The following is a 20,632-nucleotide window of genomic DNA, read 5'->3' on the forward strand; positions in this document are numbered from 1 at the left end:
TACTGAATATACAAAACACAAGGGTAAAATATTGGGTTGGATTTGCATCATATTATAACAGCACGTTATGGCATCATATTATAACAGATAAGAGCAAAAACAGCAACACACTAATATATATGAAAACATCACATAAACAAACTAGTCAGTCAAATGGCAGGCAGCTCTCTCACAACAAATCAAAGTCAATTCTCCACTTACAGTGAGAAAATACTATGCATAGGAATGAATAAAACAATGAGACTTAAACAGCTGTGGATATATTGTATAAGGGTTCAACAACCTGCAGTAGAAGGTTTCACTGTTACTAAAAAATATATAAAGTGAGTGTTATTTAATGTACCAAACTGCACTGTTACCGTCAACTTTAGGACTATGCAACAAGGAAATAATTTGACATTTAACAACAGCAATAATAAAATATAAGTGAACATAATTATAACAGTTCTTAATTTCTCATACTAAAGTCCAAAATCATCTGTGAAAACTAAAGCTAAACATCACGTCTGTATAAACTTTTTATCGTTACTAAACACAAATTTTTTGAAGTTAAGCGTAACCTTTATAAGCACTACATTTTCAGAATCACTGGGCTGACTGTCTTGTGCTGCCTTTCCTTTTCTTTTTCCTGGGGCTTTCTGTAGTAATGCTTTTGTAGTGTCAAGTAAACCACTGGGAACACGTACTTTTAACTTTCCACTCAAGCCAAATGTGCCATCAATAATTCCATCTTCACCTGTGGACAATTTTACCTTTAAACCCATAAATAACTGGACATTGGTATCCTTTTTCAGAAGATTTTTAACAATCACTTCACTGTCATTCACCAATCTTTCCACAACTCCTTCTTTACTTTTGTTTTTGTATACTTTTATTTTTTCTAATTGTACTTCATGATAGTTCTTCTCTGTATAGACTTCTACAACTTTTCCCTGGAATGCTAAACGGCACATATTGGTGTGAACATCCATGTCAAGTTTTGACCCTATCAATATAGAATTTGGAAGAATCTGAGCAACTCTTTCAAACTCCAAAAGGGCAAACTGACATACTGGTATGTAATCACTTTCATTACTGTCTACCTTTTTCAAATCAATCAGTTCCTGCTGGTGTTTGTAAGTATGATCATAAATAAATCTATCATTATCAACCAAGTTCTCTTCAGTACCAAAAAATGTCACTTTAGCCATAACAGTTTCATGCCCCAGAGTAACATGAAATTTTGCCTTGGATTCAATTGGAAGTTTATAATAAGATATTTTACTAACTTTTGCAACAACTGCAAAAGCAGTTTGTATGAGACCTGGTGCCCCAACTAATCCTCTCTCTAACTGCTTGGGATCAAACTGAGTTACACACACACCTACCCTGTCACCCTGAGATGCTTTTTCAACTGGCAGGCGGAACATCTGCATCGACTTCACTTTCTTGACAACTTTAAGGCTTGGTATTTCAACATTATCATTAACAGCAACTGATCCCTGAAGGACTGTTCCAGTCATAATTGTGCCTTGACCCCTAATACTAAAGCAGTGGTCAACAGCATACAAGAAAGGTCCATCACTGTTCCTTTTTGGGATGTAAGAGAAGGCTTTCATAGCTTCAATTAGGTCTACAACTCCAATAGGGTCTACTATTGGAGATTCTGGGCCGCCTGGTTTTGCTGCAACTGGTATAACTTTTGCATTTGAAAACTTCGTATGCTGAAGTGTAAGAAGAATTTTTTTTGTCATTTTTTCAATGTTTGCCTTTTGTTTCTCAGGAGGAATCAAATCTAATTTATTAAGGACAACCAAAAGATGGTCACAAAGAATCTCCCCAATTACTAAACATTCTGCTGTCTGAGTCTGCATTCCCTTAGTTATGTCTACAACAAGCATCATTGCGTCAATGATCTGTGCTCCTCCAATAATTGTCCTAATTAAGGATGCATGACCTGGGCAATCCACAAGAGTATATTGAAGTTTACTGCATCCTGAAGCACTCAGATGCTCAGGAATATCAACAACAAAGGAACTAAAACCAAGATCTATGGTTATGCCTCTTTCCCTTGACTGTGGATTTTTATCAAAGCATGCTGTACTAGCAACAGTACTCAAAGCTTTAGCTAAAGACGTCTTCCCGCTATCAACATGACCCAGTACCCCAACATTAAAGTTGAGAATCTTGTCCTCCATGTTCACGGGACCTGAAAATAAATTTTTTTATTAATATGAAGTTTTTCATAATAAAACTAATATTGTAATACTTACCTGAACACCTGAATTAGATATGGTCACCTGACCAGCCTGAACATAACCCCCATTCATTTACCCACACTTGGGAAAATTTTAACTGTCAGCGCTACCAACGCTGCAGGTAAACACTGTTTACTGAGTTACCTAACCACCATTGGCAACACTGTTGCCAGACATCAACCAGCAGATGGTTCCCATTTTCAATCGCAATAATCATTAATCATTGAAGAGGGGAGGAGGGTGGGAGTCATTCAGATTGCAATACACTCCCTGAACACCTGAATTAGCCCAATTAACCCTCTTACGCCGAAGGGGTATAATAAAAATCGTCTCCCATATGCCGAGGGGGTCTCAGAGTGAGCGCTGAAGCGGAAAAAATAGTTTTTTTTAAAAAATCACAGCGCGCTTAGTTTTCAAGATTAAGAGTTCATTTTTGGCTCCGTTTTTTGTCATTGCCTGAAGTTTAGTATGCAACCATCAGAAATAAAAAAATATCATTATCATATATAAATAATGCGATATATGATGGTATGAAAACATAATTTCATATATAATTGTATTCAAATCGCGCTGTGAGCAAAACGGTTAAAGCTAGCGAGGTAATTTTTTTGTTGTGTTGTACACTAAATTGCGATCATTTTGGTATATAACACATTGTAAAACGATCAAAACAACACAGAGAAAATATTATCACAAAATGATGCATGAATTCGTAACGCGCGGACGTACAAAAATGTTTTTTTCATAAATTCACCATAAATCTAAATATTATGCTAGAGACTTCCAATTTGTTTCAAAATGAAGATAAACAATTGAATATTACTATACTGTAAGAGTTTTAGCTTACAATTGGAGTTTTCGACCATTTCAGATGAGTTAAAAGTGACAGAATGTCAATTTTTTTTATATATACAGTGGTCCCCCCGTATTCGCGGGGGATGCGTACCAGACCCCCCCGTGAATAGTTAAAACCAGCGAATGTTTGGAACCCCTATAAAATGCTAAAATCAGCCTATTTTGCTAGTTAAAACTCAAGAAAAACCCACTAAAAATGTTCCTACTTGGTTTTTTGAATAGTTTTATCACAAAAAGTGCATTTTATGATGAAATTCATAAAAAAAACCCAGGAATTTGTGGATATTTATCATAGAAAAATACCGTGAATGCGTGAATTTTCCGCCAATAATGCAGGGAAATGTTCCCAAGAGAAATCCGCGAATGTGTGAGTCCGTGAATCCAGAGAACGCGAATACGGGGGGTCCACTATTTTTTTTATATGCAAATATTTCAAAAATGAGAAAAGCTACAACCTTCAATTATTTTTTGTTGTTTTCTACATGAAATTACGCACATTTTCATATATAAAACTCTATGAAACGCCTAATATGAAATGGAGCAAATATTACGAGAATGCGACGTAAGCATTTCGGAGATTTGCGGCGGAGAATCCGCTAGCGGAGGGAAGGAAAGTTTTTTTTTTTAAATTCACCATAAATCTAAATATTGTGCTAGAGACTTCAAATTTGTTGCAAAATGAAGATAAATGACTGAATATTACTAGACTGTAAGAGTTTTAGCTTACAATTGCATTTTTCGACTATTTCGGTAGAGTCAAATTTGACCGAACGTGGTTTTTTTTCTATTTATCGTGATTTATATGCAAATATTTCGAAAATGAGAAAAGCTACAACCTTCAATCATTTTTTTTGTATTCTACATGAAATTGCCCACATTTTTATATATGAAACTTTATGTAATGGCTCATTTAAAATGGTGCAAACATTACAACAATCGCACGACAAAATTTCTGATTTTTTCGGAAGAGTTACCACGCAGACATAAGGAAAATATTTTTTTTTCATAAATTCACCATAAATCGAAATATTATGCTAGAGACTTGCAATTTGTTGCAAAATGAAAGTAAATGATCGAATATTACTAGAATATAAGAGTTTTAGCTTACAATTGCGTTTTTTGACCATTTCAGTAGAGTCAAAGTTGACCGAAGGTTGAAATTTTGGCACTTATCATTATTCATATGAAAATATTTCAAAACTGATAAAAGCTACAACCATGGGTTGTTTTTAGTTGTATTGTGCATGAAATTGTGCACATTTCCACATATAAAACTTTATGTAACGGCTAATTTTAAATGGTGCAAACATTACAACAATCGCACAAAAAAATTTATCGGAAGAGTTACCGCGCGGACATAAAAAAAGTTTTTTTCATAAATTCACCATAAATTGAAATATTGTGCTAGAGACGTCCAATTTGTTGCAAAATGAAGGTAAATGATTGAATATTACTAGAATATAAGAGTTTTAGCTTACAATTGCGTTTTTCTACCATTTCGGTAATCAAAGTTGACTGAAGGTTGAAATTTTGGCACTTATCGTTATTTATATGAAAATATTTCAAAACTGATAAAAGCTACGATCATGAGTATTTTTTTTTTTGTATTCTACATGAAATTGTGCACATTTTCATATATAATACTCCATGCAATGGCTAATTTAAAATGGTGCAAAAATTATGTCAAGGTGCATGATTCAAAAGTTTTCGGCTGGTAGGCCTATAAGTATTTTTCCGCGAATTTAAAAAAAAAACTTTTTTTATCGACGTTTAATACGTCCAATCGGCACCCGACAGACAATTTATGTCCACGTTTAATACGTCCAATCGGCATTAGAGGGTTAACAAGATTTAGACAGAAGTGGGGTCAATTCTAGTATTAACCCAACCTCTCTGAGGCATAAGCAGGTAACTTAGTTTGATCTACTTGCATAAAGTCTGAACTCGCCCATATTCTGTCCATCAGGTGAGATGCCCAAAGGGGAGAGTACCACCACCTCAGCAAGAGCTGCACTTCTTCCTATGCTAAGGTTCACTCACTCCCTTGGACTTCCTGCAATAAATTGGGAAAGCAACGAAACTTTGTGGTTCTCGCACCAGCGCAATACCCTCTGAGAGATCTGATTCAGTCGCCAAGCTTGTGCCCCCTTCCTTTTTTAGATACGCTAAGGCCGTAGTGCTGTCTGAAAAAAGCGCCATGACCTTTCCATTTACCAGCCGTACAAACTGTTTTAGAGCTTCTTCTATTGCTCTTACTTCCCTGAAATTGATCGACTCCTCCCGATCCAGAACCCTCCAAAGGCCCTCGGCCTGAGTTTCCTCTGGGGCTACTCCCCAACCCTGATCTGAGGCATCTGTGTACAGATGAACATCCGGAATCGGGAGGGCTAGACTTACGCAAATGGTCAGATGATTTTTGTCTGACCACCATCGAAGATCCTCGAGGCCGGAATCATCCCAGACTATCACTGTGCTCTCTTCCCGAAAGTCCCAGCGGTTCCTGAGACACACCTGTAGAGCACGCATCCGGAGACGAGAGCCTGGAATCAAAAGGGACAGAGATGACATTCTCCCTAACAAACTTCACTCTTTTGCAGGCTGGGATCGGTTCGACAAAAAGTTATCTACCTGCCCCAGACAGGGCAATACTCTGTCTCGCCTTGGGAAAGCCTTCAAAGGACACGTCTGAATTACTATCCCCAAAAAGGTCTTTACTTGAGAAGGAGAAAGCTTACTTTTTCGGTATTGATTCGGATCCCCAAGAGAGTATGGCGTAGCCTGCATGCCAACCATAGCCGAACCTACCCACCTGGGTTCTGCAAACTGCAGGAGCCAGATCCGGAGCAAAACGAGTCACATAACCTGCACCAGAACCAATGAGCAGAGAAGCAGCAATACCTACACCACCAAAAAAACCCTTGTCTTGGGAGGACAGACACCTGCAACCACAGAAACATCAAAGGAAGAAGATGGAATTTCAACCGCCGACAGTCCTGGCATCAAAACCAAAGCTAAACCCACACCATAACCCTTATTCCAAACACCTGTACTACCCTGAACCAGAGGAGAGAAAACCAAAGAAGGAGGAGGAGGAAGAGGAGGAACGAAAGAAGTCACACTCAGAACCACCATTGGACCCCCAATTGCGGGCCTGCACTTAACGTAGTGGTTAAAACCTGACTGTAGTCTACTGGCAGCGATGTCACTAATGAGCCTATTTGCTGCTATTCCTGGAGGCAGAGGAACCGATGCGCATAGCAAACCTGTAGAAATCTGCTGAGAAAGAGCTGAATCTCTCAAAGGTGCCTGATGCACTTGCTCCATACCTAACAACTCCTTGCCCAAACCTATCGGCTGGTTTGAACTGAACATACAGTGGTACCTCGACATACGAAAGGCTCAACTTACAAAAAACTCGAGATACGAAAGCAAATAAGAAAAATTTGACAGCTCTACATACGAAAATTGCTCAAGTTACGAAAGGTTGTTGCTGTAAAGTCCCGAGATTCACCCAGACCACTGAGAACAATTTTAAAACTCCCGCGCCGCCAACTGAGTAAACTCGCCACCATCCTCCTGCTCTCCCATTGGTTCCTAATGCTAGTCACCCCATAAGATCCTGCTCTCCTATTGGTCAGCATCTACCCCTTGTGCTTTAAGTATTCTATTGGTAAAAGGATGCTGTAAATTGAAACATTTATTCATGCAATACATTTAATAAAAAAAAAACATTAGGTAAAGATAGAATAAAGAATAGAAATGAATGCTTATTATACTGTTTGGTAGTTTCAGTAGTTGAAGAGAGATAATCAAAATTTATGGCTAACTGTGTACTAGGAAAAGTGATTGCTTGGCGATTGTTCAATACTCGTAAGTGCTGGATGTAAACAGAAGTTTGGAAGCTTTTTTTTTTTTTTTTTTTTTTTTTTTTATTATAGTTAATGGTTACTTAATAATTATTTGAAATGAGTACATGCAATACATTTAATAAAAAAAATTGTGAATTAGATATAAAATATAAAATGAATCAGACTGCTATCATCAAAGCCAACAAATACATATTTTTGGAATTCTTCTTCTGTTTTAATATTACGTTACGTAAATGTTTCATTATAGCTGTCAGTAACTCGGTATCTCCATTAGGTAAAGATAGAATAAAGAATAGAAATGAATGGTTATTATACTGTTTGGTAGTTTCATTAGTTGAAGAGAGATACTAATGAAAATTTATGGCATACTGTGTCCTAGGAAAAGTGATTGCTTGGCGTTCATTCAGTACTCGTAAGAGCTGAATGTAAACAATCGATTGGAAGGTTTTTTTGTTTGTTTGTGTATTATAGTTAATGATTAATTAATAATTATTTGGAATGAGTACATACTGATTATTTATACATTTTATTGGCATATTCTAAGCTTTTAGCTTCTTAGGTTTAGATGTCAGAGTCATAGACTAGGCTACAGTAGCAACCGCTAACATAGGCTAGGCTTATTGCTAAGGGACATATGCTAAAGTCCAAATATATGCAGTAAAAATGGGGTTGAACATTACATGCAGTTGAATATTACTCAAGTATGTACAGTATTTTGCCTTTTTGGAGTTATATTTCTTCCGTCGGATCGGCGTCGTAACCCTAGAACATGTGTTGTAGGCCTGGAAATATAATTTACTGGGGTGTTTTTGGAGGGCTTGGAACGGATTAGCCATTTTAAATGTAAAATGTGGTCCAAGATATGAAAACCTCATAATACGAAGGGCGCCTCGGAACGGATTAATTTCGTATCTCAAGATACTTCTGTATTGCCCAAATTCCTTTCTGGAAAAGGAGTACCAGAAACCCGGGATGAAACTTGAACTGGGAAAATGGAAAACTCTGGAGGCACATCCCTTGAAGATGTCTGAGACAATACCGATGAAGGTACCAAAGGGGGCACCAAAACGTGACTTGAAAAGGAAGAATAAGAAAAGTCCTGAGAGGTCTGTTTAGAAGGTAAAGAAATTGGAGTAACTCCCAAGACAGGTGGAAAGGGCGAAGACGAAGAGGATACCAAAGAAGGAGACGAAGCCATCCTTTTAAGGGATAAAAAATATATAAATTCATTCCCCCCTTACTTATTACTGCCAAACTTGACCCTATCATATCCAAGGAAGGCTTAACTGACTTACCACGAGGCAAACTAGCGGCAGGGAACAAAAATTCTGAAGGATCCAAAGGAGACCCAGACCTACCAGGACTGAAATCAGAACAAGAAGAGAGCTGTCCTTGCAACTTCTCTTCCAATACATCTATGGTAGCATCCCTAACTGACTTCATGTCGCCTATTGTTAGGTTATATTTACAACTTACACTTTCAGGGGAAAGGGGGAAATCTGCTGCTGACAGTTCTTACCCTTCGGGTCTGTGGATCTTCATTAACCCCGCCACCCATTAGGGCTGGTTCTGGAACAGGCAGGGGAGCTGAAAAAGAACGATTGGACATTGTTTCCCTATTACTAGAATCCTCATTCAGTTTAGTCAATAAATTAGAAAAAAGACTTGTCATACTGGAAGACAGCCTATCCTTAAGTTACTTAGAGAGCACTGACTCCAAATCCTCTGATTCTGCCTTCATAGGCTCAATAGCTACCTTGCGTTTGCTCTTGGCCGCTAACGCCTTCCTATGCTTTACATATCCTTCCATCTGGTCTGTAGACCTGTCCCTACATTCATAACATCTTTGAGTTACACTACTTTGTACCTTTCTACAGCTTATACACATAGAATGTCAATCGTGTCTGAGGATACTCATCCTTCTCTTGAAGGCCAAGCAGGAATGAGGAATTACTGCGTCATCGGTGCCGTGCTGATCGGAGGGTGTAGAAGGGGAAGGTTTCGGAAGCATGGCTGAAGAAGCCTTTCTATGAGGAATCCATGGTTAAATGCCGAGTCCGTCAACTTATTTAAGCAATATCCAAATGAGTCTAAAACGTAATCCAAAACTAAATGCAGGTCATCAACAACAGGTCTATTCTTAATTTGCTGTAGGGGTCGGGATGAGAACCAAAAACATTCGCTTGTAATGGGATACGTGATATCCGTCGAGCGAACAAAAAGTGACTGAAGGTGGGAACCGTCTGCTGGCCGATGTTTGGCAGCAGTGATGCCAATGGTAGTTAGGTAACTCAGTAAACAATGTTTACCTGCAGCGTTGGTAGCGCTGGTAGTTAAAATTTTTCCAAGTGTGGGTATAGTATGAGTGAGGTTATGTTCAGGCTGGTCTGGTGACCAGGGCTAATTCAGGTGTTCAGAGAGTGTATTGCAATACAGCTTTTATGCTTTGTAGATACAGTAGTACAAGCTAAACCGCTACTTTTACGTAAACATAAATAAACTCTAAGATTTAATTCAATTGGATCAGTCTTTACTATTTACCTTTAAAACTTGTTGCTCCCTGTTTATCTCTTGAGCCACAACTCTTCTAACTACAAATATGGTCAGGTTTGCCTGACAGTCTTTTCACCACTGGGAAAAAATAAAATTGACAAAAAATCAACCAAAAACAATGAGGAAAATACCTAGAAAATTAATTCTATATAAAGAGCAAATGACTGGGATATCTAATACCAAGGCTCTTTTCCTTCTAGTCAAAAACGTGACTTAGATTTCCTGCTTGGCCTTCTTACATATGGTTTATTTAAACTGAAAGAAATTTCTTTAACTAAGTGGCACTATATGACAGCCAAATAGTAATAGAAGTCACTTTACAGTAAAACCTGAAATCCTTTAAGCAGGTAGATGTTCATACCTTTACTAAACACTTGAATAGTAAAAAAAAACTTTTTTTGGATAAGGATTATACATACTACGATGAATGTTGCTATAGGAATATACATACATACATACCTTAATATACAAAGGAACAAATTCACAAATATGATATTCTCATGATAAACTTATGTTTCACATATACTTACCATAATATTACATAGCTGAAAGCTTCCTACCTCGGCAGTTGAAAATTCAAATTTTGGCAGCAGTGCTGCTATTGTTAGGGTAAGTGAATGGGACCTGCCCACTTTCAGGAACACCTGGTACTGCTGAGCAAACGACCAACAATTCATTGCTCAGACCAACAATTCATTCAGCCACCATGTCCTTCTGTGGGGAAGGAGGGAGGGTTTTGATTATGTAATTGTTTGGCAGGTGTATGTAAAACATTATTTTTTCATAAAAATATAATCTTCCTTTAAGAGACTTACCAAACAATTACATAGCTGATTCCACATTACGTACTAGGAAGGTGGGAACATGGACATTTTATCTTCCAAACATTAAATAAGTTAATGACTGAAAAATAAGATTGCTTGCATTAATAAAATGCTTGCTGTACCTAACCTGGTGAGAGAGCAGCTGCAGGTGAGTACTGCCTTTGGTCGGTGCTCTCATCACCTGTAGGAGACGTGGCAGTAGCGGCCAGGCTCGTCCTTACTGTAGTTGGATGGTTAAGAAAGAGAACATTCAAATTGCCCTTGCCCTAGGTGAAGACCAGAAAAAATCAAACCACCATTAGCAACACTAAAATTAAAAACCATAAGCCTACCATAAAACCTGAAGGGTACTTTGTACCCATAGGATTCCCAAAGAATCAGCATGTATCAAAATAAACAAGTTGAGGATACAGTAGAGGGACAGAAGGCCCCCTATGGTTACTTTCCCAACACCATTACCAACCATGGATAATGGCCCCAACTTACTGCAGTTTTCAAAAGCTGCTTCTATATCCTTCTGAGGAAGTGACGCAAACACTGACTTTGATCTCCAGTATGAGGTCTGAAGAATAGAGGACAAAGAAATATTATACACGTGTGCTTCTACAATGAGACTTCTCAGACAAAATAAAACTGCATTCTTGGAGAGCGGCCGAGAAGGATCTCTCACCGAACACCAAAAACGATTAGAGGTTCCTCTTATCTTCTCGGTTCTATTAAGATAATACCTGATAGCTCTTACAGGACACAAAAGTTTCTCCTCTTCTGGTCCCAATATGTCCAAAAGATTCCTAATTACAAAAGAACAAGGACAAGGCTTTGACAGGTCTTTGTTCTTTGAAAGAAAGTCTCCTACAAATGAGCACACTGCATCACCTTGAGCGAAACCCACATTCTTACTAATAGTCTGAGTTTTCCTCACTCTATTAGCTGTCACTAAAGCCACTAAAAACAGCATCTACTTCATAAGATTTTTAAGAGAAGTTGAACGCAACGGTTCATAATGTGAACCTGAAAGCCACTTCAAAACTATGTCCAGGTTCTTTGAGACATCCCCAGACTTTTCCACCTTCAATGTTTTGAAAGATTTAATCAAGTCGCTGATATCCTGATTAGTCAACAGATTGAGTCCTCTATCTTCGTTCTCTTAAAAATAGCAAAAAATCTGCTATTTGGGCTAAAGAGGTCGAAGAAGAGGATACGTGACTGTCTGCACCACCTTCTGAAAATCCTCCTCTTTGACTGGTATAACTTGCAAGAAGCTCTTCTGCACCTTTCAATAGTTTCTGCCGCATTGAAAGAAAACCCTTTTGCTCTGATAAGGTTCCTGACTGTCTGAATCTTGTCAAGGCCAGAGCGGATAACCCCTGATGGTAACTGTTGAAGTGGGATTGTTTGAGTAGTGAGAAACTTTGTGGAAGAAGCCTAGGGAAGCCTACAAGCAGTTGGAGATGATCTGGAAACCTCTCCTTTCTGGGCCAGAATGGGGCCATGTCATTGACACCTTCCGATGCGATACAAATTTGTTGAGCACTTCTCTTATAAGACTGAAAGGAGGAAAGGCATACAAATCAAGCCCTGTCCAGTCCAGGAGCATCGCATCTGTTTTCCAAGCTTGCGGGTCCAGAACGAGTGAGCAAAAGATTGGCCTACATGAAACAAGAAAACCTGATGATCTTGACAATTAGCCTAGACCCAAATGATCAAAATAAAAAAGCTGGCCTACATGAAACAAGAAAACCTGATAACCTCGACAATTACCCTAGACCCAAAATACCAAAATAAAAAAGCTGGCTGATTTCCTATGGTTGGGGGGCCATAGGGTGTTCGCTGGCCTACATGAAACAAGAAAACCTGATGATCTCGACAATTAGCCTAGACCCAAAACACCAAAAAAAATAAAAGCTGGTGAGACTTCCTATGGTTGGTGGGCCATAGGGTGTTTGCTGGCCTACATGACTGAAAGGAGGAAATGCATACAAATCAAGCCCTGTCCAGTCCAGGAGCATCGCATGTGTTTTCCAAGCTTGCGGGTCCAGAACGAGTGAGCAGAAGATTGGCCTACATGAAACAAGAAAACCTGATGATCTCGACAATTAGCCTAGACCCAAATGACCAAAATAAAAAAGCTGGCTGACTTCATAGGGTTGAGGGGCCATAAGGTGTTCGCTGGCTTACATGAAACAAGAAAACCTGATAATCTCAACAATTAGCTCAGACCCAAATGACCAAAAACAAAATGCTGTCTGATTTCGTATGGTTGGGGGGCCATAGGGTGTTTGCTGGCCTACATGAAACAAGAAAACCTGATGACCTTGACAATTAGCCTAGACCCAAAATACCAAAATAAAAAAGCTGGCTGACTACTTATGGTTGGGGGGCCATAGGGTGTTTGCTGGCCTACATGAAACAAGAAAACCTGATGATCTCGACAATTAGCCTAGACCCAAAACACCAAAATAAAAAAGCTGGTGAGACTTCCTATGGTTGGTGGGCCATAGGGTGTTCGCTGGCCTACATGACTGAAAGGAGGAAAGGCATACAAATCAAGCCCTGTCCAGTCCAGGAGCATCGCATCTGTTTTCCAAGCTTGCGGGTCCAGAACGAGTGAGCAGAAGATTAGCCTACATGAAACAAGAAAACCTGATGATCTCGACAACTAGCCTAGACCCAAAGGAACAAAATAAAAAAGCTGGCTGACTTCCTATGGTTGGGGGGCCATAAGTTGTTCACTGGCCTAGATGAAACAGGAAAACCTGATGATCTTGACAACTAGCCTAGACCCAGAGGACCAAAAACAAAAAGCTGGCCGACTTTCTATGGTTGGGGGGCCATAGGGTGTTCACTGGCCTCCATGAAACAAGAAAACCTGATGACCTCGACAATTACCCTAGACCCAAAGGACCAAAAACAAAAAGGTGGGTGACATCCTATTATTGGGGGCCATAAGTTGTTCGCTGGTCTACATGAAACAAGAAAACCGGATGATTACAACAACTAGCCTAGACCCAAAGGACCAAAAACAAAAAGCTGGCTGATTTCCTATGGTTGGGGGCCCATAAGTTGTTCGCAGGCCTAGATGAAACAAGAAAACCTCATGAATAAATGTAGGCTACTCTAATTGTCACCAGCCATATGAGACACGTTGGACGGTTAGGTTTCGAAGTTTGAACTTCTGTCGGAGTCACATAGAGACGCAAATTCAGCTGATCTGTCTCACCCGTGGTCCCTGGCTAATTGGATATTAAGTGGGGAGGGAATTAAGAAAAATGATATTGTTATTTTACAATAAAGTTTTGTACATACTTACCTGGCAGACATGTAAGCTAAGTATATGTCTGACAGGAAAGTTCATGTACAAAACTGTATGTGTTAAGTATGAACCAACAAACAAGATGCTTGAAGCAGTGGTACAAAGGATACATATCCACAGTGGCATTAGTAAGTAGACTAGATATTTATTTTAACTGAAGATAATAGTTTCATTTTATTTTGAGGAATGTTTCAGGCAGTATTCCCACCCCCCCAAAAGAAAATTTATTTTAATTCTGAGAAATAATAAAGTCTGTAGGCTGGAGTATGAATTTAAGAAGAATTATAAATATTTGTTTTTAAATTTTGAGGAATGTTTGAAAAATCTATTTTGCAACATTGTTCTACTCTACAAAATAAATTGATCAATATTAAAATGCCAAATAACATTTATTGTTTTAATTAATCACTATCCTTTTATTAATTAATCACTAGCCTTTTAATATTTAGCTGATCATTAGTCTAAAAATCTGGCATAATTGTAGCATAATTCAATGATAAATCTAGTATCTTTTTGGTCTATTTAGCATAATTTCACAATTCTAGTACTATATTATCTTCCTGAAGGTTTGGGAACTGATCGACAACCTGATAACCAGGATTATCACTACCGCAAGATGAACCAAATTTACCCACAGACAGAAAGAGGAACCTTCGAAGACGAAGGAATGCTATCTAAAACTTCAGAAACAGACAAATCAGAAACCACATTCAAATGAACATCCACGGACTAGAACCTTCTGTTGCAAAGAACTCGAACCAGGAAATAAAATGATATTGTTAAACTACAATAAAGTTTTGTACATACTTACCTGGCAGATATATACTTAGCTATAGTCTCCGACGTTCCCGACAGAATTTCAAATCTCGCGGCACACGCGACAGGTAGGTCAGGTGGTCTACCTTTACCCCTTACCCGCCGCTGGGTGGGGCGGATGTACGAACCACTCCCGTAAGCTTGTCAGATTTTTCTCTTCCACCTGTCTCCTGAGGGGAGGCTGGGTGGGCCATTAATCGTATATATCTGCCAGGTAAGTATGTACAAAACTTTATTGTAGTTTAACAATATCATTTTTGTACATGAACTTCCCTGACAGATATATACTTAGCTGATTGGCACCCTTGGTGGAGGGTAAGAGACAGCTCAATAATACAGGTAAGACGGGAAACAACTAATGTTGTAGGATATAAAAACCTTGGTTCTCACCTTTTCAGGATGAAGACTTCATAGATACTATCTCTGAGTCTGCATTGCCTGGAGAGCTACAGCTAGGACGTGACCTGATGCTGAAAGACTCTCGGATCTACCACTGGGATATGTGATCCCCTATTGTGGTAGAATCCAAGTCGGATGCTGTTAGAGGGACCTTGTCCGCTTACCTAACAGATCCTTACCACTACCTCTGCAAGGAGCCAAAACCCACCAGACCACCTAACCAAAATACAAAGGGTTAATATTACGACAAAAAGAGGTGCCTCCTGCAACCTCTTTCAGACAACCAAAAAACAACAATATAAAATATAGGGTAACATATAAAAAATTTACACAGGATAAGTTTCAGCTCCCTGCCCCAGCACCGAATCCGCCGATACGAAAGGACCCAAGGCGAAGCATTTATCATATGTGATTTTACATCACGTAGGTAGTGGTTTGCGAAAACCGATTGGCATCTCCAAAAAGTCGCCTCCATCAAGTTCCGCACAGACATATTTTTTCTGAATGCAAGCGAAGTTGCGATGGCTCTCACCTCGTGAGCTTTCACTTTCAGTAGTCTAAAATGATCTTCCTTACAGGCAACATGTGCCTCTGTAATAAGGCTTCTCAGAAAAAAGGAAAGAGCATTCTTCGACATGGGCCGAGTGGGGTCCTTTATGGAGCACCAAAGCACATCTTGATTAGCCTTAAGTTGTTCCTTCCTCTTAAGGAAATACTTCATAATTCTCATAGGGCAAAGAGTTCTTTCAGGCTCTTCCCCTACTAGAAAAGATAAACTACGAACTTCAAAGCTCCTGGGCCAAGGGCGTGATGGGTTTTCATTCTTTGCAAGGAAACTTGGAAGAAACGAACACACCATAGAATCTTCCTTAAACCCTACATTGCCCTCAATAGCTTGGAGCTCACTCACTCTTTTAGCTGTAGCTAGGGCCAAAAGGAAGATAGCCTTCTTCGTCAAATCCTTGAAAGAGGCTAAGCCAGGAGGTTCGAATCTAGACGATCCAAGGAATTGTAGGACTACGTCTAGATTCCAGTTCGGTACTACATGAGGACGCTTAATGGTTTCAAATGATCTAATAAGATCATGCAGGTCCTTATCATCGGATATATTTAAGCCTCTATGCCGAAATACAGCCGCCAACATACTGCGGTATCCCTTAATAGTTGACACAACCAGATGACATTCTTCTTTGAGGAAAATAAGGAAATCCGCAATTTGGGTCACAGAGTACTGGAAGAGGAAATGTTCTTCCTCTTGCACCAACGTCTAAAGACATCCCACTTTGACTGGTATACACGCAAGGTGGAAGGTCTCCTCGCTCTTGCGATTGCTTTAGCAGCTGTTGCTGAAAAGCCTTTCGCTCTGACCAAACTTTGGACAGTCTGAAACCAGTCAGACTGAGAGCGAGGAGATTTTTGTGGTACCTGTCGAAGTGGGGTTGTCTGAGTAGATCGCTCCTTAGCGGGAGCGATCTTGGAAGGTCCACCAACCATTCCAGTACCTCTGTGAACCATTCTTGGGCCGGCCAAAAGGGAGCGATTAAGGTCATTCTCGTTGAATCGGACTCTACGAACTTCTTGATGGTTAGCCCCAGGATCTTGAAGGGGGGAAACGCGTAGACGTCGAGTCCGTTCCAGTCTAGAAGAAGAGCATCTATTGCTACTGCCTCTGGATCCGATATCGGAGAGCAGTAAGGATCCAGCCTCTTGTTCTTTGACGTGGCAAAGAGGTCTATGTGTGGCCTGCCCCATAACTTCCACAGGCTCTGGCATACATCCAGCCATGAAGGGGCGTCCACTCTGTGGGAAGGACCTGATCTTTCCTGCTGAGGAGATCTGCTCTTACATTCCTTTCTCCCTGCACGAACCTGGTGAGAAGCTTGATTCCTCTTTCTTCTGCCCACAGAAGAAGGGCTCTTGCTGTCTCGTACAGGGAGAAGGAATGCGTCCCCCCCTGTTTCCTGATGTATGCCAGAGCTGTAGTGTTGTCCGCGTTGACCTGCACTACAGATCTTCTGACTTTGTGCTCGAAAGCCTTCAGAGCCAACCACACAGCCATCAACTCCTTTCTGTTGATGTGCCAGGCTACCTGGTCCCCCACCCAGGTACCTGACACTTCGCTGGTTCCCAGCGTTGCACCCCACCCCATGTCCGACGCGTCGGAGAACAACACCAGGTTGGGGGTCTGTGATTGAAGAGACAGTCCCTTCGCAAAGAGGTTGGGATCTGTCCACCATAAGAGATGTTCTTGATGTCCTGGGATAACGACAGGGAGAACGTCAAATCCTGAGAACGACGACTCCAATTCCGATGAAGAAAGAATTGGAGCGGTCTCAGGTGCAACCTTCCTAGGGAAACGAATTGCTCCAGAGAGGAGAGCGTCCCCAGCAGACTCATCCACTCCCTCACTGTGCATACTTCTTTCCCTAAGAAGGTGGTTACTCTCTCGAATCCTCGGGCTATCCTTTCCTGCGGGGAGGGAAAAGCCCGAAAACTCAGAGAGTTCATCTGTATCCCGAGATACACACACTCTTGCTCGGGAATTAGTGATGACTTCTTGAAATTGACGAGAAGTCCCAAAGCCTTCGTCATTCTAAAAGTTACTTGTAAGTCCTTCAAACAACGATCTTCTGAATTGGCCCTTATTAGCCAATCGTCGAGGTACATGGATATCCTCACCCCTTTCAAATGAAGCCATTGAGCCACATTCCTCAAAATCCCCAGTGAACACTTGAGGGGCCGTCGAGGTGGCCGAAACCACAGAGCCCTGAACTGAAAAATTTTCCCCCCCATCATGAATCTTTGAGAAACTTCCTCGAGGAAGGATGGATCGGTACGTGGAAGTAAGCGTCCTGTAAATCCAAGGAAACCATCCAGTCCCCTGGACGAAGTGCTGCCAGCACTGATGAAGGCGTTTCCATCGTGAACTTCTTCTTTTCTACGAAGAAGTTCAGGGCGCTTACATCCAACACCGGTCTCCATCCCCCTGAGGACTTCGGAACTAGGAAAAGGCGGTTGTAGAAGCCCGATGAATGATGGTCTGTCACTAGTTCGATAGCCCCCTTCTCCAGCATCTGATCTACTGCTAGATGGAGAGCTTGATTCATGATGGGGTCTCTGTACCTGGCCGTCAGTTCCCTTGGGATGGTCGTCAAGGGAGGTCTTTCGACGAAAGGGATGAGGTAACCTCTCCTCAAAATAGAAAGGGTCCAAGGATCCGCCCCTTTTTGGGCCCAGACTTCTGCAAACTCTAAGAGTCTGGCGCCCACCGTTGTTTGAAGGACTTGCAAGTTATTTGGGGGCTTTAACAGACTTGGCGAAAGTCTTACCCCTTCTTGAAGGTCTACGACCTCTAAACGTAGAGGTTCTTGATGAAGATGCCCCTCGAAAGGGTTCTCGAACACTTGCCTTTTCCTTCTTAGCCTTGGTAGGGAAGGAAGGGCGAGGTTTTCTTGCCGACTGTGCCAAAAGGTCCTGGGTGGCTTTGGCCGAAAGTGACCTCAAAATGTCCTGCACTCGATGTTTCGGGAACAACTGAGTAGACAGAGGAGCAAACAGCAAAGAAGACCTCTGAGCATGGGAGACCGACTTCGTTAAGAAGGAACAATAAACCGACCTCTTCTTCACGATCCCGGCCCCATAAAGGGAGGCGATTTCACTCGCTCCGTCTCTTACCGACTTGTCCATACAAGACAAAACACACATAAGATCTTCTGGCGAAATTGACTCTGGCACTTCAATTTCTTGGCTAGGACTCCCAACGACCAATCAAGGAAGTTAAATACTTCTAGCACTCTAAACATACCTTTGAGCAAATGATCCAATTCATTCATTGCCCAAGTCGTCTTAGCAGAGTAAGGGCAGTTCTCCTTGTCGAATCTACCAGCGCCGAAAAATCCGAATCAGCCGAAGACGGTAGACCCAATCCTAAGGGCTCTCCTGTTTCGTACCAGAAACCAGCGCGTCCTGATAACTTCGAAGGAGGAAAAGCGAACATCGTTTTCCCCGCTTCTTCTTTGGAAGCCATCCAGGAACCAAAACTCCTCAGTGCCTTCTTCATAGAAAGAGTTGGCTTCATCCTCACACAAGAAGAACTCTTCGCTGTCTTCGCCGTTGAAAAAAGTGAGTGAGGAGGAGGAGGAGCCGTAGGCGTAAGGGAATCCCCAAAAACTTGTAAAAGTAGCTCTGTAAGCTTCTTGTAAAAGAGACAGCAGCAGAAGTGTTCGGTTCCTCATCCGAACCTTCTAGGACGTCTTGTCGAGGCGAGCGCGGAAGATCCTTAGGTGACGAAGGGATCCTAGCAGGAGTTGAGCGAGAGGTTGGAGAACGCCCTCTCTTAGAAGAGTTCACATCCACTGGAGAACGATGAGAAGATCTGGAAGTCTACGATGAGACTCCCTCTTCGAGGTATACGGAATCTCAGCCGAAGGAGAGGTAGGGCTCCTACTCCGAGAATCCTCGGAAACATCCACAGGGCGCTTACGAGGGGGCGAGCGCCTACTATACTCTATGCGCCTATCCTGAGGCGAGCGGCTGCCAGGAGAGAGCGCCTATCGAGAGCAGAGCGCTTGCGCGGCTCTCCATACCTGTCCAGAAAATTGCGTACGATCAACGGAAGTTCGACTGGAAGGCGAAATGCGCCTACTAGGAGAAGGCTGCTTGGCCGAGACTCTTGACGTCTAACAATAGGGATGTTAACATTCAGGAGAATGGCGCTTCAAAACTAACAGAGCGCCTACTTGGAGAAGGGCGCTTCCGGGATTCCTGGTGCCTACCAAGAGGACAAACGGTCAGGAGAAGTGCGCCTAGAAGCGGGAGAGCGCCTACACGGAGAAGGGCGCTTGAAAGACTCTTGTTGTCTGCCCCTAGGAGAATAATCAGGAGTATGACGCCTTAAAAGAGACGAGCGCCTACTAGGAGATCTATGTGCAGTAGGCTCTTGGCGCCTACCTTGCGGGGAGCGGCTAACAGTAGGCCGTCTATCATGCACACGACTCCTACCAGACTCTAGATGCCTGTCAGGAGAGAAGTCACGATCCGACACTCGAGGAGAGTGACATCTGGAAGAGAACGCCTACTTGTATAAGGGCGCCTTCTAGAATCTTGAGGCTGCTGAGGAGAAGTCTCACGCGAGGGAGTTGAAGAAATCGCGTGATGAGCAGGTGCAGTGCGCTTACCGGAAGCTGGGAATCCATCTGGAGAAAAAACTTCTTTCTCCATAGAGCGTCCTACCGATGTTTGGCGCCTTGAAATCGAAAGAGAGCCAGGCGAGCGAGGGCGCTCACGCGAGCCCCCACCTTCATACGAAACCTCCCCATATGAAGGAGAACGATCCTCTGAAGAGCGGCGCCTAGATCTCTTGATCGGAAGAGAAACGTCCTTCTTCCTACGTGATCTAACTGCTAGAGAGTCTGCTAGCGCCGTGATCTGAGCTTGAAGTCCCGCGAGTACTCTCGTAGGAGAATCTTCTTGTTCTTCCTCGGAAGCAGGCGCCGAGCGCCAGGAGCGCGGTTTCAGACGCGGGCCGGGAGCGCGAAGGGCCGCCCGGGGGAGCGCGGGAGAAGAGAACGATCACAGGATTTCTTGGGGTTTCTTCGCCTCCACCGACGATTCTTCCGGGAAAACCTCCGGACTAGAAGCCAAAGGACTGCAGGGAGCCTTCCAAGCCCTCTTCAAACGGGCGCGACGCATCCGGGGAGTTCCAACCTCTCTTCGGAGAGGGAGACGACGAAGAGGAGATGCATTTGCGTAGGAGCTCCTGCTTGT

General features: G+C 41.9%; 1 protein-coding gene across 4 annotated transcripts in view; it reads right to left on the reverse strand.

Moving 5' to 3' along the window:
* Positions 1–244: 244 nt before the first annotated feature.
* The window catches only part of LOC135211086 (selenocysteine-specific elongation factor-like), a 32,413-nt gene continuing 12,025 nt past the window's right edge, over positions 245–20,632 (reverse strand). The window contains exons 1-3 of one of the 4 annotated variants that reach the window (XM_064244157.1): positions 10,045–10,237; positions 9,503–9,592; positions 245–2,188 (exon numbers count right to left, since the gene is read on the reverse strand). In XM_064244157.1, coding sequence (XP_064100227.1) covers positions 501–2,177 — 1,677 coding nt within the window. In that variant the 5' untranslated portion in view covers positions 2,178–2,188; positions 9,503–9,592; positions 10,045–10,237 and the 3' untranslated portion in view covers positions 245–500. Of the gene's footprint in view, positions 2,189–9,502; positions 9,593–10,044; positions 10,238–20,632 lie in introns of those variants that run through there. The other 3 variants (XM_064244160.1, XM_064244158.1, XM_064244159.1) reach the window with 3 other exon arrangements.

This window comes from Macrobrachium nipponense, chromosome 4 (assembly GCF_015104395.2).
Source record: "Macrobrachium nipponense isolate FS-2020 chromosome 4, ASM1510439v2, whole genome shotgun sequence".
Classification (NCBI taxonomy): domain Eukaryota; kingdom Metazoa; phylum Arthropoda; class Malacostraca; order Decapoda; family Palaemonidae; genus Macrobrachium; species Macrobrachium nipponense.